The sequence below is a fragment of the Bubalus bubalis genome, chromosome 2, assembly GCF_019923935.1.
Source record: "Bubalus bubalis isolate 160015118507 breed Murrah chromosome 2, NDDB_SH_1, whole genome shotgun sequence".
Lineage (NCBI taxonomy): Eukaryota > Metazoa > Chordata > Mammalia > Artiodactyla > Bovidae > Bubalus > Bubalus bubalis.
Genome location: NC_059158.1, coordinates 24,368,291 through 24,387,562, shown reverse-complemented (window position 1 = coordinate 24,387,562; position 19,272 = coordinate 24,368,291). Strand labels below are relative to the sequence as shown.

General features: G+C 48.1%; 1 protein-coding gene across 1 annotated transcript; it reads right to left on the bottom strand.

Moving 5' to 3' along the window:
• Nucleotides 1-8,218: 8,218 nt before the first annotated feature.
• On the bottom strand, nucleotides 8,219-17,181 carry MUCL3 (mucin like 3). Its single transcript, XM_006052310.4, has 3 exons — nucleotides 17,044-17,181; nucleotides 9,391-10,388; nucleotides 8,219-8,881 (listed from the first exon to the last, which is right to left on the bottom strand). Exons 1-3 carry the CDS (start codon nucleotides 17,123-17,125, stop codon nucleotides 8,738-8,740), a joined length of 1,224 nt encoding a protein of 407 aa, XP_006052372.4. The 5' UTR covers nucleotides 17,126-17,181; the 3' UTR covers nucleotides 8,219-8,737.
• Between the last annotated feature and the right edge of the window lie 2,091 nt (nucleotides 17,182-19,272).

The following is a 19,272-nucleotide window of genomic DNA, read 5'->3' as shown; positions in this document are numbered from 1 at the left end:
TCTATATGAATACTACGATCATTGCTCTCTACCTTGGCAAATCCACAGCCAAGAGTAGAGTCTCCCAGAAATAGGGAGGCTTTCATTGTGTTTATCAGCCAAGAAAGTCACATGTTGATGAGGGCAGGTAAAAACAAGAAACTTATGAGAGTTCATAAATTAGAAGTCAGAATAATACTTAGTTGGTCAGGCAGGTATTGACAGGGAGTAGACACAGAAACTACTCAGATGCTAGGAATGTTCACTATTTTGAATGGGTTGGTGGTTATTCGGGTGCGTACACATTTTTAAAATAATCAAGATGTACACTTGAGATCTGTGCACTTCTTGTAAGTTACACTTCAATTATTTTTTAAGATAAAGGAGGGCCCATTAAGAACTAAAAGTTGGAGAACCAGCTTTAAACACTGAGGCTAAGAGCACAGACTCTCCTGTGAAGCAGACTTGAGTTAGAGCCCCAGTTCTGTCACCACCTCGCCCTGTGATCTTCAACAAGCACCTTCAGTCTCTGACTGCAGTGTCTAGCCTGTAAAATGGAATAATAAGAGTAAGCAGAATTAAGGAGAAACAATGCTTTCTTGTACTTTAGACCAGGACCTCACACCTAGTACACAGTTAATAAAGTACTAGTTATTATTATTACATCTTTACCTTAAACAATTAGAGGATTGTTCATGGCTGGTAAGTCACATTTTGTTCTCCCCACTGGGAGGGATCAGAGAATCTGAAATAAGAAATGCAAGAAAGTTGATTATAAATTATGCCAGCCATTTGTGGCTGGTGTGTGGATTATTTATTTATTTATTGTGTATTTACTCTGGCTCATCCTACATATGTTGAAGTCTACTTCAGGAATACATACTGCCAAAAAAGGAAAGTATATATATATATTTTAATTTTTTGTCTGCACTGGGTATTCATTGAGGTGTACGGGCTTCTCTATAGTTGTGGCTCATGGGCTTATAATAGTTGCCCTGTGGCATGTGGGATCTTAGTTCCTCGACCAGGGATCGAACCCACATCTCCTGCATTGGAAGGTAGATTCTTAATCACTGGACCACCAGGGAAGTCCTCAGACGGTATAAATATATTTTTAAAAAATAAAACAAGAGAGATATATTAGAGGGTTAAAACTAGGATGGAGAATAGAATGCAGAAATGCCTTCTGCCACTGGCATGTGGCTGTCACTCCTCTCCCACCCCCAGAGAACTGCAGGGGGCTTTAGGCCTCCAAAAGCTCAGCTCTCAAAGCTCAGAAGCCTCCTCTATACAAGAACGGGTGTTTCTGGGGCTCTGTCCTTGCTAAGGGTATTTTCTTGTTATCCTCCCTTAGTGTGTCCAACTTATTTGATGTGTGCTAAGAGGTACCCCTGGTGGCTCAGATGGTAAAGAATCTGCCTTGCAGTGCAGGAGACCCACCTTCGGAGCCAGTGTCGGGAAGATCCCCTGGAGGAGGGCATGGCAACCCACTCCAGTATTCTTGTCTGGGAAATCCCCTGGACAGAGGAGCCTGGTGGGCTACAGTCCTTGGGGGTCACAAAGAGTCAGACATGACTGAGTGACTAACATACACACACACAAGAGGCACCTACAAAAGTGAATTTCTTTTCACTTGGGTAAAATAATAAAAACAGGGGAAAAGAGCCCCTTACTCTCATCCTGGGAATTAGCATGTGGGGATATCTATGATAGTGAAAAATCTGTTGGGGGCCAAATGTTCATCCCTTTCTAAAGATCCTTTTTTTAGTGCATAGTTCCAGCTTTTTTTTTTTTTTTTTTTTTTTTTACTGCTAAATGTTATTTTATTTAAAGCTTTAAAGTCACACTCTTGGATGGGCATGTTCAACATGAATGGCAGCCGCACTTGAGGATCTACCTGGGAGTACCAAAATGAAAATCACAGCCAGACATCACCTTAAAATTACTGGGATTCAGGACGTAGGGAAGATGTTTTGAATTTATAGTGCTTCATACTCCATTCTAGACTTACACCCAGATCTATGCATAAAGGTCAGGTCACATCAGTTGTTAAAATATTAAAATTCTTCTCTACCAATTGATAAATAACCACTGTACACAGCCCTCTGAGCAAAGTCCCTCCAATCAAAGACCTTCCCTCAGGACCCCAGAACCTGCCACAATCAGATGAAAGAAATAACCTGACACAGTAGGATTCTTCTCAGGCTCTACACCAAAACCAAGGCTTGTGCCATTCTGCTGGTAAATATTTTAAATATTGCTCCTGAAATGAGAAATGGAGAACTTGAGTGGGCTGGATTTTAGATAAGATCAATTTAAGAAATGCCCCTTTTTATATGTGCTTTGGATCCTTTACAAAATCATAGTGGAAGACAGACTCTATTATAAGTCTGCTGTCTCATTACAGGATTCGTGTGATAAATTTCTTGATTTCTTTGAGAGTGCCTTTTTTCTGGAAATGCAATTTGCTTCTCAGGAAATCTCTTGTGTCTTTAGTTTGGCAGAAGGAATACATTACAGTGTAATTGTCTTTTTGCTCTGTATTTTAGGAATTCCAGAATGAAAATTAATAGTTTTAGTTCCAGCTATTTTTTTTTTAAAGATATGCTTTCCTTTGTCCTTGCCTCTGTTCACACCACATAGACCCATGCACTTATCTCTCTAGAGGTCCCCCACTTCATCTTTGTTTTCTTTTTTTCTACTTCTTGCTATATAATCTATCATATATATTTTCTGTTTTGCTCCCTCTTGTGGCCTTTGTATTATGTCATGTGAGAAAGTAAAAACCTGACCGAAAAGGTAACAGTCTATCTTACAGTTCACCAGGCTGGGATAACAATGTAGATCAAACCAGATGCAAAGATCACTGAAAGTATTTTTCCCAAGGACATGCTGCAGCTGTGAAGCATCAAAACAGCCCGTTCTTTGAGTGCCTTACTCACTTTCAATGATTTTGTCAATGAAAAATTTAGTTCTGTGAAATCATAGACTATCGCAAATTTACCATTTGAAATTGAAATTTTATCAGTAAGAAGGAAATAGCCCATTTTTATCTGGAGAATCTAAATTACTCTGCCATAGAGAAGCAGCCTGGAATTCCTACCCCAGGGGAGATGAGACTTTCTGAATAACATTCCAGGTCTCTTGTAATTTTGTAGTTTCCAAGGAAACTGGGTCTACTTCACAGTCTCCAGTTGTTGTGGATCCTTGTACACACAGTCCTGCTTTGTTCTAAGCTTATTAAAACTGCTTCATTTAACTTGTACCCAAACTTCATGCTTTCCTCAACACTACAGTGCCTCTTCCTTAGCTGATAAGAAGCTCCTTAGTCCCTCTAGTGTACAGTCTTTTTTGGTGCAACAAGCCAATAAATTTGACGTAGTGAGACAAGTTTGTTCCTGCTGATCTCGTGTTGATGAGGCTAGCATGCGTGAGTTGCCACACATTGCTTTCTCGTTCTGAATGTCTTACTGGTCCCATTTCTATTATTCTGTTCCCATTCATGATCCATCTTCTAGGTGGGTCCCCCCATCTCCATGCACAGTAATTCACCAGACAAAACTCAGTCCTGCGTTAGTCCAACTCAGCCACGGCTGCAGCCAGAGAAATGAGGGTGATATCTCAGGCTGCAAATATCCACTCGGTTGAAGCGCATGTGTTGGCATGTGGTTCACACTAACTTATGTTTGTGCCCATGCTGACAGGGCTTGTTTCATGGGAGATGGTGTTGGTTCCAGGACTGGTGGTTGGCTTGTGGGGACATCCTGTCCTGGTGGTCCTAGTACCTGGCACTGTGGTGGTGGATGATGCCCCAATAATGGATGTGCCCAGGCCAGAGGTATATGGGGCATCAGGGCTATCCCAGGGATGGTATTGCTGGTAGCAGGAGATGTGGAGTTCACTCCAGGAGCTGGGGTGACAAAAATGGGGGTATCTGGGTTTTGTTGCAGGGATCCTAGTGCCTGGGAAATAGATTACCCAACATGATGGACTTGTAGTGGAGAAAATTAATGAGAGGCAGGTGTCCTTAGAGCAGAGGGGTTGACTCTAACACAACTATGGTGCTGGTTTGAGGGGAGGTGTTGCGGTGGGAAGAGAGACAGTAGAAAGTGATTCTCCCGAGGCCACAGTCCCTAGAATAGAGACGAGTGTCTTTCAGAAGAGGAGGTAGAATACATGCATGGATGGTACTGCGGATGGTGGAGGCAGAAGATTGAGGAAATGTGACCATGGCTGATGGAGAAGTGGGAGATCTATTCAATTATGGAAGTGGCCACCCACAGAGAAGAGGGTGTGCAGGAACAGGGTCTGACACTCTTGTGATCTAGTCACTGGGTATGAGGATAGTGCTGGAGGAAGAGATGACAGAATAAGATTTACCCATGGATGAGGCAATGGTCATGACTTGGAGCAGAGGTGATATAAATTGAACACAGTCGTGGTGATCAACAAAGTCGAGCTGAGTGTGCTCCAAATAGATGTGGAAGAACCTGATCCACATGAAGAAGATGGTGACCCCAGGGACCGGGGCAGGAGGAGGGGGGACTCAGACAAGGGGGGAGGACCTGATACAGAAGAGGCATTAGAGATGGTGGTGTCCACAGCAATGTTGTGTTTAGATGGGAAGTGGCTACGCTGATAGAACAGTCTCAGTTACTGGAATAGCAGAAGGTGTCGGAACAAAGTGGGTAGAATCAGTTCCATTATGAGTGCTAATGGCAAGTGCAGAGATGGGTTTTTTTAACAGCAAGTGCCAGAGTATTAAAAAAAACTAGTTTTGGTCTTGGACTAGAACAAGGTTGGCAAACTCTTCCTGTAAAGAGCTAGATGGTAGGCTTTTAAGCCATTTGGTCACAGTCTCTGTCTCAATTATGCAAAGTAGCTGGAAAGCAGCTATAAATGTAAACAAATGGGTGTGGCTGTGGTCCAGCACTTTATTTGGAAAGACAAATAACAAGCAAGATTTGACTTGTGAAGTATCCTTCGCATCCCCTGGACCAATACCAATACTCAGTATTTTGAGATGGCCGCAGTAGTTTCAGAGGCCTGGGTGGGCACAGACTCCCAGGGGTTCCTGAGGCTATGGTAGAAGCCATGGTGGGTGGTCTCAAAGCCTGTGGTGGTTTCATTGGTGGAGACTGTGATGGGCACAGATGCCACCATGGAAGCTGTGGTGGTCTCAGTGGGCACTGTGGTAGCTGTGGCGGGCGCAGAGGTTTTAGTGGAGACTGCTGCGGTATCACCCCACTCCAGTACTCTTGCCTGGAAAATCCCATGGACAGAGGAACCTGGTAGGCTGCAGTCCATGGGGTCGCTAGGAGTCAGACACAACTGAGCGACTTCGCTTTCACTTTTCACTTGCATGCATTGGAGAAGGAAATGACAACCCACTCCAGTGTTCTTGCCTGGAGAATCCCAGGGACCGGGGAGCCTGGTGAGAGGCTGTCTCTGGGGTCACACAGAGTCAGACACGACTGAAGCGACTTAGCAGCTGCGGTATCAGAGGCTGTGTAAGCAGCTGTCCTCCTCTCAGGATTGGGGGCGGAGGCCATGGTGCTCTCAGATGTTGTGGTCCTGATGGTGGAGGCTGTGGTGGACACGGATGTTGTTGCTGAGGCCCGGTAGTTTTAGAGACTTTGGAGGAGGCCTGGGTGGATTCAGAGATCAGAAGAAGGGGTGCTGGAACTTTCCCGGTGGTCCAGTGGTTAAGACTCGAGCGCTTTCAGCACAAAAGGCTGGGGTTCGATCCCTGGTCAGGGAACTAATATCCCATAGCTTTCCCACACAGCCAAAAACCAAGTAGGGCGTGTCGTGGGCACAGACGTTAAGTGGAGGTTGTGGGGCTCTCAGCGACTGTGGCAGAGGCCAGGAGAGGGGACTCGCCTGAAACAGCCCCCTGCCGCCTTTTTCCTCGTTAGAAGGGCTTCAGGGCGGTTGGAGGGCGTCCGCCGGAGCCCGCCAGGCCGGGCGTTCCGCTGGGGGAAGCGAGGGTGGTGAGTCCGCAGCCGGGGACTGTCGCCCTCTGGTGTCGCCCTCCGCCAGATGATGAGCCGGATTCGGGCTGACACTGAGCTGTTAGGGAGCGAGTTCCGCAGCCGCAGGTCAAGTGCGGCCTCCAGGGACAGAGGGCCGCGTCCCCGCCTGGGGAACCCGGCGCCCCGGCTGCTCAGGCTCCCCCTCTGCTTTCGCACCCCTCCAGCCCTTGCGGTCTTGGGCGCCCTGGGCCAGGGCAGTGCTCTCCTCTCTCCCGGAACTGGGGCCCCGGGAGCGGGGGCAGCGATAAGCCTGTGAGCCGGGAGCCGATTCCCTGGCTTGCCACTCATTCCTTAAGTAATTTTTCCTAACCTGAGCCCAGCTCCAGAGCTTGTTAAAGGACTTGTCCTTCGATTTCCAAGAGATCATTATCCTGGGAGAGACAAGTGAGAAGGGAGACATTCAAGGCCGCGCCCTGGGGCCCATAGTCCCCGTTTGCTTAGGGGAAATGAAGAACCTCCCCCACTCCCCCAAACACGCGCCCTTTGACCCCCGAGTGCTCCATTTTGGTGCCGTGAGGGGGAGGCATTGGTCGGGTTGGCTGTTTTGCTTTATTTTGTTTAAGTTCTTTGATTAGGGTCCGGGCTGGGAAAATTCCGTGTTTAAGAGTCTGGGGTTAGGGAGTATCTGCTTTCCTCCCAGGGCGAGTGACCTCCTGTCTTGGCAGCTGTCACATGATCAGTCACCATCTGCCAAGAGTCTGGAAACCCAGCTGCCGCCTCCTTTTTTCCTACAGCACCCCAGCCTTCTCTGGGAACCAGACGTCCCTCTCTGCCTCCAGGCTCCCTCCAGGCACATAAGTTGGGGCGCCCTCTGCACCTGGCTTGCCTGCTTTTCAGAAACCAGGTTAGGAATCTGCAGCGGGAGAGGCAGAGAACTCCTCAGGCCTGAGGGCCCTCCCAGCCCAGAGCTGGGTCCTGGCAGATGATCCAGTGATAGGAAGATCCAGACCAGGAGTGGTGCCCGTGATGGCCTTCCAGCCTCCCGAAAAGGGGGTTGCCAAAAAGCTGCCCACGACCCTGCTGCTTGATTCTGGACAGAGTCCAGGTTGGAAGGCCTTTGGCAAACTAGAGAGCCTTTCTCTTGCCTTTCTCTCTCACTCTTGCCTTATCCTCTTCTAGCAAGGGTGAGACCCAAGGCTACATGGATGACTGGCAGATGTTCTGTCAGGACCTACGTCTGGACACAGAATGGTTTTAGAGCAGGGCTGCTGTCTTAACGAGTACTGGACGTGGCAGATGTGCATAAATTTGGGCTTAATTCATTGGAGTCTTACTTTATTTTGTGTAGTACTGCCTTGTGATAACTCTTATTGAATTACTTAATTCCTACTTTCCTGTTTTGGTGTCTCAGATGAGAGCAATGTCTTATACTTCTTTGTAATCCTCAATAGAATGTATAATAGGTACTTACAAATACTTGCTTACTAACCCATTTTCTCCTCATTTTGTCACCATGCAAATGAGCCAAGAATGAATTCAGGCTGGTTCTTCTCGAAATCCAGGAATAAGCCATTTTAGGAGCAATGGAAATTCGGCCTTCTCTTCCTCACCCTCCAAAGAATCCCTGACTTCTAGCCACTCCTGCTCAAGGTTCTCTGCAAGGTCACAGCTAAAGCCAGGAACATGTCAGGACTTTCTCCCAACTGATAGTCCAGTAATTATTATGCTTTATTTTATAACTATTTTACACTTTATTATAGAAAGAACAATGGATAGAAAGAAGCTATCTGTCATCAGCTGACTCTCCTTCTGCCCAATCAGTAATAGATGAAAGAACTTTAATAAATTGGAGAGAAAAACCCAGATGAAATGTCTGTAAGGAGAAAAATCAGAATCTGGGGTGAAGATGTGAGGAGAGAGGATAGGGGCAGTAGAGAAGATGGGTGACTTCTACAGGAAAAAGCCAAGACTTTGGGGCTTTAGGGGAAGAGACAAGAAAATAAATGATGCGTGGGGAACACTGTCAAGGAAGGCCTGGGGTGGAGATCCATGGAAGAGACTGCAGGCCAAACAAAAATCCCTCCCTGCGTGCCCACCCACAACCTGGCAACAGGATGCCCACTGTAGGCATTTAGAAAAACTAAGGGATTCAGAAGGAAGAGGGCCGAGCCATCTGGGTGGCAGATATCATTCTGTGGGATGATCTTTCTTGGAATTTTTCTGAGAATGTAGAGGGTGGAGAAAGAAATCCTCTTTTCTTCTCATTTCTTTTAAATATTTTTTTATTTAAAAAAAAAAAATCAAGGGCCCTAGGAACTGAGAGACAAAGCTGTCCACACAGAAACTCTAAGTGAGAGGTGGAAATAATATAGGTTGGTCCTGAAACCCACAGGCTCTGTCTTTTGACTCTCCCTGCCTATAATCCTGACTCTCTGGAGCATTGCTTTCTAAGGCTCCCCCACTGTGCTGCCCCTCCCAGGACTCCCCAACTGTGCTGCCCTCTCCCATGACTCAGAGTCCTATATTGATCTCCACCCCATACATCCATCCCAAACTCACATCCTTTTTGCTTATCACCTCACGCCTTGACTGGTTTAAATAAGAGCACAGCAGTTGAAATGTTAGCGTGTTAACTCTCAGTACTTTGCCCTTCTTGGAGTCCAGGAAATAGGAACTGTGGGTCTCACTTGTGGGACTCACAATTGTGGGTCCCTGTTATGGGTCTCATCCAGGAAAGGGATAGGTCATGGAAAATCTGGGGGTGAGCGACTTCTGAATGATCATCATGGGCCAGGGGTCTGGGATGGGCCGAGAGTCTGTTGTTCCATCAAGTAAACTGGATAGGAATTGGAGCCCCCGACATTCTCTGAGTCATTATTCTCAGTGTTCTGGGTCAGTGCACGGCATGTTCGAGCCAAGTAGGAGGCCTGTGATTGGGAGGAGAAAAGAGGAGTGAGTACCATCTGCCATGCCATTTGCCTTTATCAACACCCATAACTCAGGTCCTCAATTCTGTTCTCCCTGACCTTGGACCTTTGACTTGCTCCTTTCCCAAGATTCCATTCAAACCCTAATCCTTATTCCAGTCCCAGATTCAGTATAGAGTTCCAGACTCCATTTCCAGTTTCCTCTTCTGTCCTATTTTCTTTATCCGAATGTCGCCTATTCTCACCCCCAGACTCTGTCTTCAACCCCTACATTTTCCCCGTTTCACAGCTTTTTTTTTCTCAGTCACTGCTTGCTTCCCAATCCCATTTTTCATGTCCCATGCATCTATTCTTTTTCTCCATAGTTTCCACCACCACACTCCCTCTATTATCTTTTTCCACACCATGCCGCTTTTCCTTGACTTATCATTCCCTCCAGTTCTGATCCATACATCATCTCAACTCCCTGTTCCATGGATTTACCCGCCCTGGGCATTACTCTCCCTTACCAGGACAATCAGGCCGATGAACACCAGAAGGAGAATCACACTCAACAGGATCACGACCACTATGGCCCATGCAGGGAAGGAATCACTCCCTTCCGTTTCTCCCTCAGGGACACTTCCTCGTGAGTGATCTTTGTTCTGCTGTGTATGGCTCTTGCTGTCGGGGACTTCTGACACGATCGACGTAGGGGGTGTAGAGGAACCACTGCGTACACACCGGGGAGCTTTGTTACTGGTACAAGGAGATCTAGTGCTGATAGATGCATCTCCTGTGACTTTCACTGTAGGTCTTATGTTCTCTGTGGCTGCTGTGTTTTTTGCTGTGAGTTTTATTGGCGTTTTTATGGTCTCAGTGACCGATGTGATCTTTTCTTGATGTCTAGTAGATTTTGCTGAACCTCCTGTGGTCTTATAATGGGTCCATGTGGCCTTTCCTTCATGTTCTGTGGGCGTTTCTGGGGTTCCTGTGGTCCTCTCATGGCCCCCTGTGGTTGATGGCTTGTGGTCACTCCCTTTTCCTGAGTTTTGTGTTGTCTTTTCAGTAGTCTTGTTTGAGGTGGTACTTGATGTTACAACTTTGGCTGGTTTCCTTGTCACTGTTGATCTGCTTGTTGTGCTCTTAAGACAAGTGGTATTCTTTCTGTTGGGTACTGGAGTTGTATGTGTTTCCCTTTCTGGCCCTTTATCTGTATTAGTGGTGGTGTCATTAGGTTCAGAAGCATGTTTGTTCTTGGTAATTGGCCCTGTTCTTTGTTTGCTGGAGGTCTGTTCAGAAGCAGGAGGAGCAACTTGGGTTGTGGAGCTTTGGTGAGCCAGCTTGGAGCGGTGCGTGGTAGTGCATTGGTGCTTTGGCTTATGGGTTTCTGTAGATATCAGGGAGTCTAGAGCGCTGTATTCTGAATGAAAAGCAGTGTGGTTAGACAGGATAATGGAACCAAGGACTGGAGCCAGAAAGACTGAGGATTCGCCAGTTTTCCGGCGTTCTTGAAGTGTGGCAGCACCTGTGAAGGGAGAGAGGCAAATAAGAAACTTCCTCCATGCTCTTCCCTGCTTCCCTTCTTCTTATGTCATCTGTAGGGCTCCCTTTGTTATCCCAGATGTGTCTCCCCAGCCAGTCTCTTTGGAATACCCTGCTATCTAATTCCCATTCTCACCTCCACTCTCTGGACCTCTGTGTGTGGCTGTGCTTTCAGCAGGAATGCCGCCTCTCTCGTCTCCACCTCTGCTCCTCACTCCTCAATTTCGATCTTCCTAGCTTTATGGCCTTTTTCCTCATCTTTCTCAGCAAATAAGCTCCAACTTCATCTCAGTGCTCAAAAAATTCTTTGTTAGTTACTCTTTCCTGCTACCTTCAACGTGACATGCCAGTTGTTTGTGTGACTGTTAACCTCTACCCGGGTTTCCCACGTGGTACAGCGGTAAAGAACCCCCCTGCCAATGCAGGAGATGCAAGAGACACGAGTTCAATCCCTGGGTCGGGAAGATCCCCTGGAGGGGGAAATGGCAACCCACTCCAGTATTCTTGCCTGAAAAATTCCATGGACAGAGAAGCCTGGTGGGCTACAGTCCAGGAGTTGAGTAGAGTTGGACACAACTGAGCGACTGAGCTTACAACCTCTACCCCTGTCCAGTTTATCACATTGTAAGATTTTGAGAGGAATTATTGACTGGTATTTTGCTTGGCAAGTGTTGCACTAGAGATTATAAATTTATGGAATAGAGTTGTCTTTCCACGGCAAAGCTGAGCGGAAAGGGAATACATGTCCTAATCTCCATCTGTCCATAATAGTCCAGCTCCATTCAAGATGTAAGTGTGTGAGAGACTAAGGAAGACCTCTAGCAAAACCTCCCACAGTAAGTAGACACCGATGACTCACGAGAATATAAAAAGAGGGACGGAGGGTGGGTAGAGGAGGGGGTTGGGAAACTTTCATTTTGATGATGAAGGTTGATCTGGATCCCAGGAAGCAGAAGAGAGGACTCAACCCTTATGGTTCCCCACTGGCTCCCCCTTCTCACACACCTGAAGCCCTCTGAGACAGAGGAAGGTGGCCCTTTTGAAAGAGAAAGCGATTTACCTGGGGGTCCTAGGAGGTGTGAATGAGGCCGCTGGATTGGCAGGGACCGAATATGTTTAAGGACAGGGTGTGAACCCCATCAGTGAACAGATATGGGCCTTAACTCCATGGAAGAACAACCAGTGGAGGCAGAGGAGATGTCTCTGACATCTAACCAGGAGAGTAAGGGCCAGGAGAGCACTGAGGAGTGAGACATAGCGTCGTTACATAACTGACATTTCCAGGCTCTGTTAGCTCAAGGTGGCGACCAGAACCTGGACGCGCTCCAATCACAGGAAACCACAATCCACACACCCACCTGCTGACTGCTTAGGAGGGCTGACAGTTGAGGAACTCAGTCCTTGAAAGAAATATGGGTGGGCAAGAAGGGGTCAAGAGTGGGAGGGAAGCCCAAGTCCCTTGATGGGATTCGAGGTTGTGGGGAGAGAGGAGGGCTGAACAATCAGGCCCTCACTTCACTGGCTGGAGTCATTCTCTGACTTTCTTGGCAACAATACTGATCATGCGTGTGTATGTGTGTGCTCAGTCACCCAATCGTGTCCAACTCTTTGTGACCCCATAGACTGTAGCTGGCCAGGTTCCTCTATCCTTGGGATTCTCCAGGCAAGAATACTAGAGTGAGTTACCATGCCCTCTTCCAGGGGATCTTCCTGACCCAGGATCGAACCAATGTCTCCTGTGGTTCCTACATTGGCAGGAGGGTTCTTTACCATTGAGGCACAAGGGAAACCCATGGCTATTGTTTATTGGGGCCCTTCTTGGGGCCAGGCACTCTGCCAGTTGCCTCATAGCCATTCTTTCTGGGTTGTCTTCTAAAAAGTAATTGACCTCCCAGCTCCCCACAAGGCATCTCAGAAACTATCAATGTCCCTGTTTTATAGCAAAGAAACTCGAGTTTCTTGGAGAAATGATGACTCGCACACAATGGTGACTTGGCCACAGCAATGGCCAACCTTTCTGGAACACTTACTGAGAGACAGGCAGGTCTTATGAAGGAGGACATGTATTAACCCATTTACTTTTCACAGCAACCTTTTGAGATTGAGAATTTATTATCCTTTCCTTTTTATAGATGAGGAAGCAAGGCTAAGAGAGGTTAAGCAATCTCCCCAAGGACACTCAGCAGATAAGAGGTTGAGCCAGAACTGAAACACATATTCTGGGCTCCCAGGCCCAGGCTTTTACTGGTGAAGACCACACTCAGTTCAGTTCAGTTCAGTCGCTCAGTCATGTCCAACTCTTTGCGACCTTATGGACTGCAGCATGCCAGGCCTCCCTGTCCATCTCCAACTCCTGCAATTTACTCAAACTCATGTTCATTGAGTTGGTGATATAGCCCATAAGTCAGCTCAGTCTCTTGGGGAAGAAAGAACATTGACATTGGTGGGACCCCTGAAGGATGCTGTTCACATACTTGTTCATTTAATCTTCACCATGAACTTGGGAGGCAAGTATATGATCTTATTATTTTACAGGTGAGAAAAGGGAGTTCAAAGAGGGTGAGTAATTGGCAAAGATAGGCTTTTCACTACACCCCAGATGCTTTTAAATGTGATAAGGGATGACTAAAATATCCATGGAGTGAAGAAATAGGCAGATGGGCAGTTCAGAACGGCCAATTCCACTGGCCTTAAGGAGTCAGAGGACAGGATGGAGTCCAGGCACTATCCCTCACTAGCTTTGCATCTTCACTCAGGCCACTTAAATGCTCTGACAGCTCAGGTCCTGAACAGTAAATAACGATGTCAACCTACCAGTTTAGTGTGAAGACTATAGGAAGTATGGAGCACTGAAGGTGCTGAAGTGTAGAAGACTCTTTGAAGTAGTAGTCTTTGAAACAATCTCAGACTTTCTTGTTTTTCTCTTGGTAGTAAGGGAAGCTGAGCCTGTGGCCTTGCCCTCCAGCCTTCTGCAGCCCCAGATGTCTCTTCTACCTGCCCTGGTTTCTACACCTCTGTGCCTACCTTGACCACACCTTCAAAATGGCAGCCCTCCACGTTCCTGAGCTGCTTCCTGTTTTATCAACAGAGCACTCATCACTTTCTAACATATAGTAAGTGCAGTTTACTTCCCCAGTGCCAGGGACTTTATGTGTTTTATTCATCCCTATGTCTCTAGTCTAGAACAATGTCTGGGCCATAGGAGGCACTTCATAAATATTTGTTGAATAGATAAATGAGGGAATTTTTTAAGACTGATGAAAACTTTTCAGAAGCCATGCTGATAGCTTTTCATTATGCATATTGAGTAAAAAAAAAAACATAATTGTGACCTCCGAAAGTTGGGAGACTAAGGTTTAACTTCTGCTGGGTTAAGTAATGGAGCCCTAAGATGAAAAGATGTGGAAAGAAGACCTCTCACTCACCAGTTTTGGGATATCGGTTATTTAACCACAGGAGCCACATAGTCAATAACTAGACCTAGACCACTAGATTTTAGAATCCCAGATCTACATCACATAGCTGTAGAACCATTGATTATAAAATCTGGAGCTGAAACTCAATGTAACCCATGGTCCTGAGTCTTGAGGAAAATCAGTGACTAAACCTCAGGGTTGAGATGACCATGTCTTCTGCCCAGTAGATCTACCATTGGTAGCAACTTGCTTTTCCTAGGAAGTTTTCACTATGAGATATTCATTTCACTGATTATAAAAATGATCTGAAGAGAACTGTTTTGGTCACTGAGCTATAGACAAAGAGGAAAACTTGGCTTTAGCACAAGACACTGGAGGTAGATACTCAGCCTGGATAAAAGAATTAAAACAAATCTTATAATATCAAAACTGTGCATACAGTTCCAAAGGTCTGTTATATCTGCTTCTTTCACTAGTTGGAAAAGAATATGGACATCCTACTAAGTAACTTGTGCCATGGGGTCTCTGTCATAACAGCCTCACCCAAAAGAGTATTTCTGATGTTTCTTGATGTCGCACCCCTCAAAAATGGCTTACTCCATTTGCTTGCTTGTTAAAGTGTCTATATAGTTTAAGCGCAACATGTGACCTAAAACGCAGACATAGTAAAAAGATGAAAGAGAAATACACTCAAATATTTGACTGGGCAACTGGGGTTTATTAGAAGAGATTTTCTTTTCCTATTTTTCCCCATTTTCCAGTTTCTAGGATGAGAATATATTATTTTTGTAATAGAAATTAAATCAAATGACACTTACTGTAGGAAAATGTCTTTTTTAGATTCTCCCCAGGACCTCAGCCCCATCTGTGCTTTCTGCAGTGATGATTTAATCTAGATTCTGCACCTGTGGTTCTGTGGTTGTATGATGCAGACTCTGGGGTTCTAGGATCTAGTTATCTGCAGCTGAGTATTGATTGGTCCTGTGGGTAAATGACAGGGCGTACCCCAGAGCTATGGGCTAAAGGTCTTCATCCACTCCTCTTGACACTCTTCCCTCCCCACCCTGGCCTCACTCTCTGCTGGACACAGTCATGTCCCGGCCCTGACTCACACTCCACTTCCACCCTGACTCCCTCCCAATCTCACCCCAGCTTCAAGCCATCCCCACCCATCACCCCCTTGTTCCACTCTGCAGGATCCGAGCACCCAGGGGCCCTTCCTTCCCCACCATCCCCTTGGTCCCAGCCAGCCAAGCTCCAGCGTGGCCGTCTCCCAGACCAAAACCCACAGAGCTCGTGTCCTGCTCCAGAATTCAGATTTCAAGTGTGCCTTGCACCTGTCCTATGCCCTAGAGCAGGGGTCCCCAACCTCTGGGATCTAAAGCCTGATGATCTGAGGAGGAGCTGATGTAATAATAATAGAAATGAAGTGCATAATAAATATAATGAGCTTGAATCATCCCCAAACCATCCCCCCTCACCATCCGGTCTGTGGAAAAATTTTCTTCCACAAAACTGGTCCCTGGTGCCAAAGAAGTTGGGGACCACTGCCCTAGAGTAAATCTCCCTCAAAAGTGAATGTAAGAAAAAAAAAATAAGTGAATGTGTGCGGAGCTGATTCGAGACTCATTCCCTCCTGCCTCTGCAGTATCCTTTCCCTGGGCAGAAGCGTGACGGAGGGCTGGAGAGCGGCAGGTTGGACAGCAAGCCTAACGGGAAGCGGAAGAGAAGGTGGGTGAGACTGGGGTGGTGGCTCAGGGCGGCTCTGGTGCCTCTGAGGTCGGGTGGGGGGTGGGAGGGCGGGGAAGGGCCTCCAATCACAGCGCTGCTGAGACCTGGTGGAGACACAGAGATTCCTCGGCCCCTGCCCCTGCTGTCCACCATCAGCCCCGTCACCTGCCCCCAGCCCCTCCAGCCTCAACGTGACCCTGAGCTCAGGGAAGGAGAAACGTCACCTTCGGTCAAACACTATTGGAAGGAAAAGCTGCTGCCTTCCCTGCCCTAGAGTGTCCATACTCAGGCCTTTCTGGGCCCTGGTTTGGGATCATCAAGGCTATTACCGTGAATGACTCTATGCAATATGTAGAGAGTCCCTCTGAACCTGTTTCTGCCAATTGTCTACCTTGTAAAGACCCTCCTCTGAATTGCCCAGGCCCCTCCAAAGCCCCCTATGTTTGGGCATCTCCACTCCCCAGTTTTGGTCCCAGAACTCTCTCTTAATTAAGTGAACTGATTTTGCAATTTCACTTTACCTAGTGAGGTCTATTTGGCTTGTCAAACTTTTCTTTTTAATTTTTATTGGAATATAGTTGATTTACAATGTATTAGTTTCAGGTGTACAGCAAAGTGAATCAGATATATCTCCACTCTTCTATTTTAGATTCTTTTCCCATAACGGCCATCGTCACACTTTTCTATATTCACTTTCTTCCCAAAGCCTTGGGATGTTTCCCAAATGTAAAATGGGAATAAAACCACACACCGTATTGAGTTGTCATGAGGATTAAGTAATAAACATAGATGAAACGCCTAGAATAACATTTGGTGTGTAGTAACCAGTTGGCCAGGTGCATCCTCCCGTTTTACAGAAGCCCAGACTAAGCACCTGGGCCAGAGCTAGGGCTGGAAGGCAAGTCGGTGCAGAACAAGGAAAGAAATGCTCTTTATGCACCCTGAGGACAGTGGCGGGGGTGGCGTGGCAGGATCCCCGCTTGCCTCTGTGATGTTAGACAAGCATTTTGCCTCTCTGAGTCTCACTTTCCTCACTATAAAATGGGATATCATTAATCACCTCAGGGGATTGGAGGACATGAAACGAGATGAAGTACTTTGAGCATCCGTGAATTCCTTGCACAAAGCAGATGCTCAGGGAGTGTCAGATCCCCACTGCTGCCCGCCCAGGACTGCGAGCAGCCAGTGTCTTCATCCAGACGGGAAAAAGCCCCACTTTGGTGTCTGCAGCCTCGCAGGCCATGTTTTAGCAGAGCGAAGCAGAGCATAGGCTGTGTTTCATCTCCAATATGCCCCTCAGCTGGCAAATTTGAGCAGTGTACACCCTAGACAACTGCATGCAGCAGCTCGGAACCCACCCGTCTTCCCACCACATATTCACTTGCTGTTCATTTCTGCGATTGGTCAACCATAGGCATGCTAAGAAACAACTCCTCTCTGTTTTCTATGCCCCTGTGTGATGGTGACCCCTCGCTTCTGAGGGCATCTTACCTGCCTCCAGAGAGGTGAGAAGAAAAAGGAAGAAGCACTGGAGGCCAAAGACAGAACGGATGCAGTGGGCCGGCTGGGCCATGTCGGAGCTGGATGGCTGCTTGAGGCCGTAGGTTGGGGTCCCCTCAGCTTATATGGGCCCAGCTTTGACGTCACGGAGGCTGGGGCTCCTCAGGCTGAAATCTTAAACAAATGGAACCGCCCTGTCTTGCAGGGGTGCCCTGATAACAGGAGACCACAGCAGCTTCGTCATGTAGCAGGGAACGTGGGTGTCTACCCAAGGGGTGGGATCTGGGGGCAGGGAAAAGCAACTGGGAGGGACCAACTCCTGCCCCAGCCCCAGCAGAGGTTGGGGGGTTGGGTGGGTGGAGTCTGGGGTTCTGGGCTGGTGGGGAGCAGACAGTGGCTTCTAGAAACACTGAGATCTGGCTGGGGCGGGATGGGGAGGGGGACAGTTGGATGCCTGGGTTTTGGAAAGAGATTTAAATTCTGATTCTTCTTCAGCTGCACCCTCCGCTTTCCACTTCTCTTACGTCAGCCCAGCTCTCCACACCCCTTACTCACACACACCCCTTACTCATACACGTTCACTCTTTTTGCCCTGGGTGGAGCTGCCCGTGAGTATGAGGTGAAAGAGCAGAGACGGGGAAAGCCCTCCAGTGTCTGGCTTCTGCAAAGACAGGTGCTTCCAGGTGTCCAGAGATGACACACCAAGTGAGGACAGGTGGAGACGGAGACAAAGGCAGACATGGAACCCCAGGGACTGACGTATCCCTCAGCAGGGGTGGCGGCCGGTCCAGGCCACCCAGAGGCACTGAAGCCAGGGTCTTTGGCAGAAATCCTCAGCAGACAGGGGCCCTGCCTTCACTCCCAGCCCCCTCCTCTCCCACCTCAGCCCAGCCAACAGCAGGCCCGCCGCTGTCTCTGCCCGCAAGCCCCCATTCACCACTAAACAGGTCTCTTGTCTAGGACCTCCCTGGAGTCTCCCTCTCCCCTTGGTCCTGATTCCCTGCCTGAAGCAAACGTTAGCTCAGAGGTTGTCAAAGTCCATATACTGCGCTCCCAGGAGACAGTGCCTGGGGCTGGCGTAGCGGGAGGACAGGCTCTCTGGGATTCTAAGGAGAGAGGAAGCTGTGGGTCCGGGGGTCTTAAGTCACCGCCCCTATTGCTCACTTAATTTGTTCACAGTGGGTCTCCTCTACTGGGGAGTCAGCAGCCGGCGAGGTCTTTGCCATGATCGCCGCTGCAGCCCCAGCACCAGAGTGAGGGCCTGGCACACGGGACGCAGTCAATCGTGTTGACTCGGCTGAATGGAGTGGAAGCCAGGGCTGGCTCCTACCTCTAGGGGTGAGTGGAGCAGGCAGAGGGGGTGGAGAGGGCCAGACCTGGAGGGCAGGGTGCCAGGGCCCTGGGGCCACGGGGCTCATGGGAGGACTAGAGGGCTGGCATGATTGGTCCCTAAGACCTAGGCAGGGCTGGAATGGAAGGGAAGAGGAGAGGCCAGCTGCTCATTAACATGATTAGGCAAGTAATTAGGCTCCATGGAATCAGACCGAAGCCTGACTGCTCAGAACTGGGTAGGCTGCCTCCCAGGCAATGCGTCCTGTAGGGTGGGGAGACTGAGGCAGAGGTAGACCTCCTCTGCCTCTCTTCTGGACCCAGGAGGGACTGAAAATCCCCCTTTCCACTAATCTGGCCCCACCCCCACACTTTCCTCCAGGGACCCAGGTCTCTAGGAGAGTAGTTCTCAACAAGGAGAGGCAACTCTGTCCCCTGGGGACATTTTGCCATGTCTAGAGACAACCTTGTCCCACCTTGGAGGGGGTTGCTCCTGGCACCCAGCGGGTAGAGGCCAGAGGGGCTCCTGGCCATCCTGCAAGTCACAGGCCAGCCCCACAGCAAAGAACTCTCCAGCTCACATCAGTGGTGCTCAGGTTGAGACTCTCTGCCTTCACTGTGTAAATAAACATTCCCCATTCTTTTTTAGCCACAACGTCCCCCAGAGGACACAGGCATCAGAGGTGGAGGAACTTAGAGGTATGTGCAGGCTCTTGGTGTCAGAAGAGGTTGTTGTGTCTGAGCTGTAATAGTTAGGTTGTGTGTGCATGATGGCTCAGTCATGTCCGACTCTTTTGTGACCCTGTGGACTGCAACCCACCAGGCTCCTCTGTCTATGGAATTCTCCAGGCAAGAATACTGGAGTGGGTTGCCATTTCCTCCTCCAGGGGA

Coding starts and splice junctions, on each gene's coding strand:
- MUCL3 (XM_006052310.4), bottom strand. CDS start 17,125: ATGGCCCAGCCGGCCCACTGCATCCGTTCTGTCTTTGGCCTCCAGTGC. Junction 10,389..17,043: donor TCTCACCTCTCTGGAGGCAG/GTAAGATGCCCT, acceptor CTCCCTTCACAG/GTGCTGCCACACTTCAAGAA. Junction 8,882..9,390: donor TCATCGGCCTGATTGTCCTG/GTAAGGGAGAGT, acceptor TCCCAATCACAG/GCCTCCTACTTGGCTCGAAC.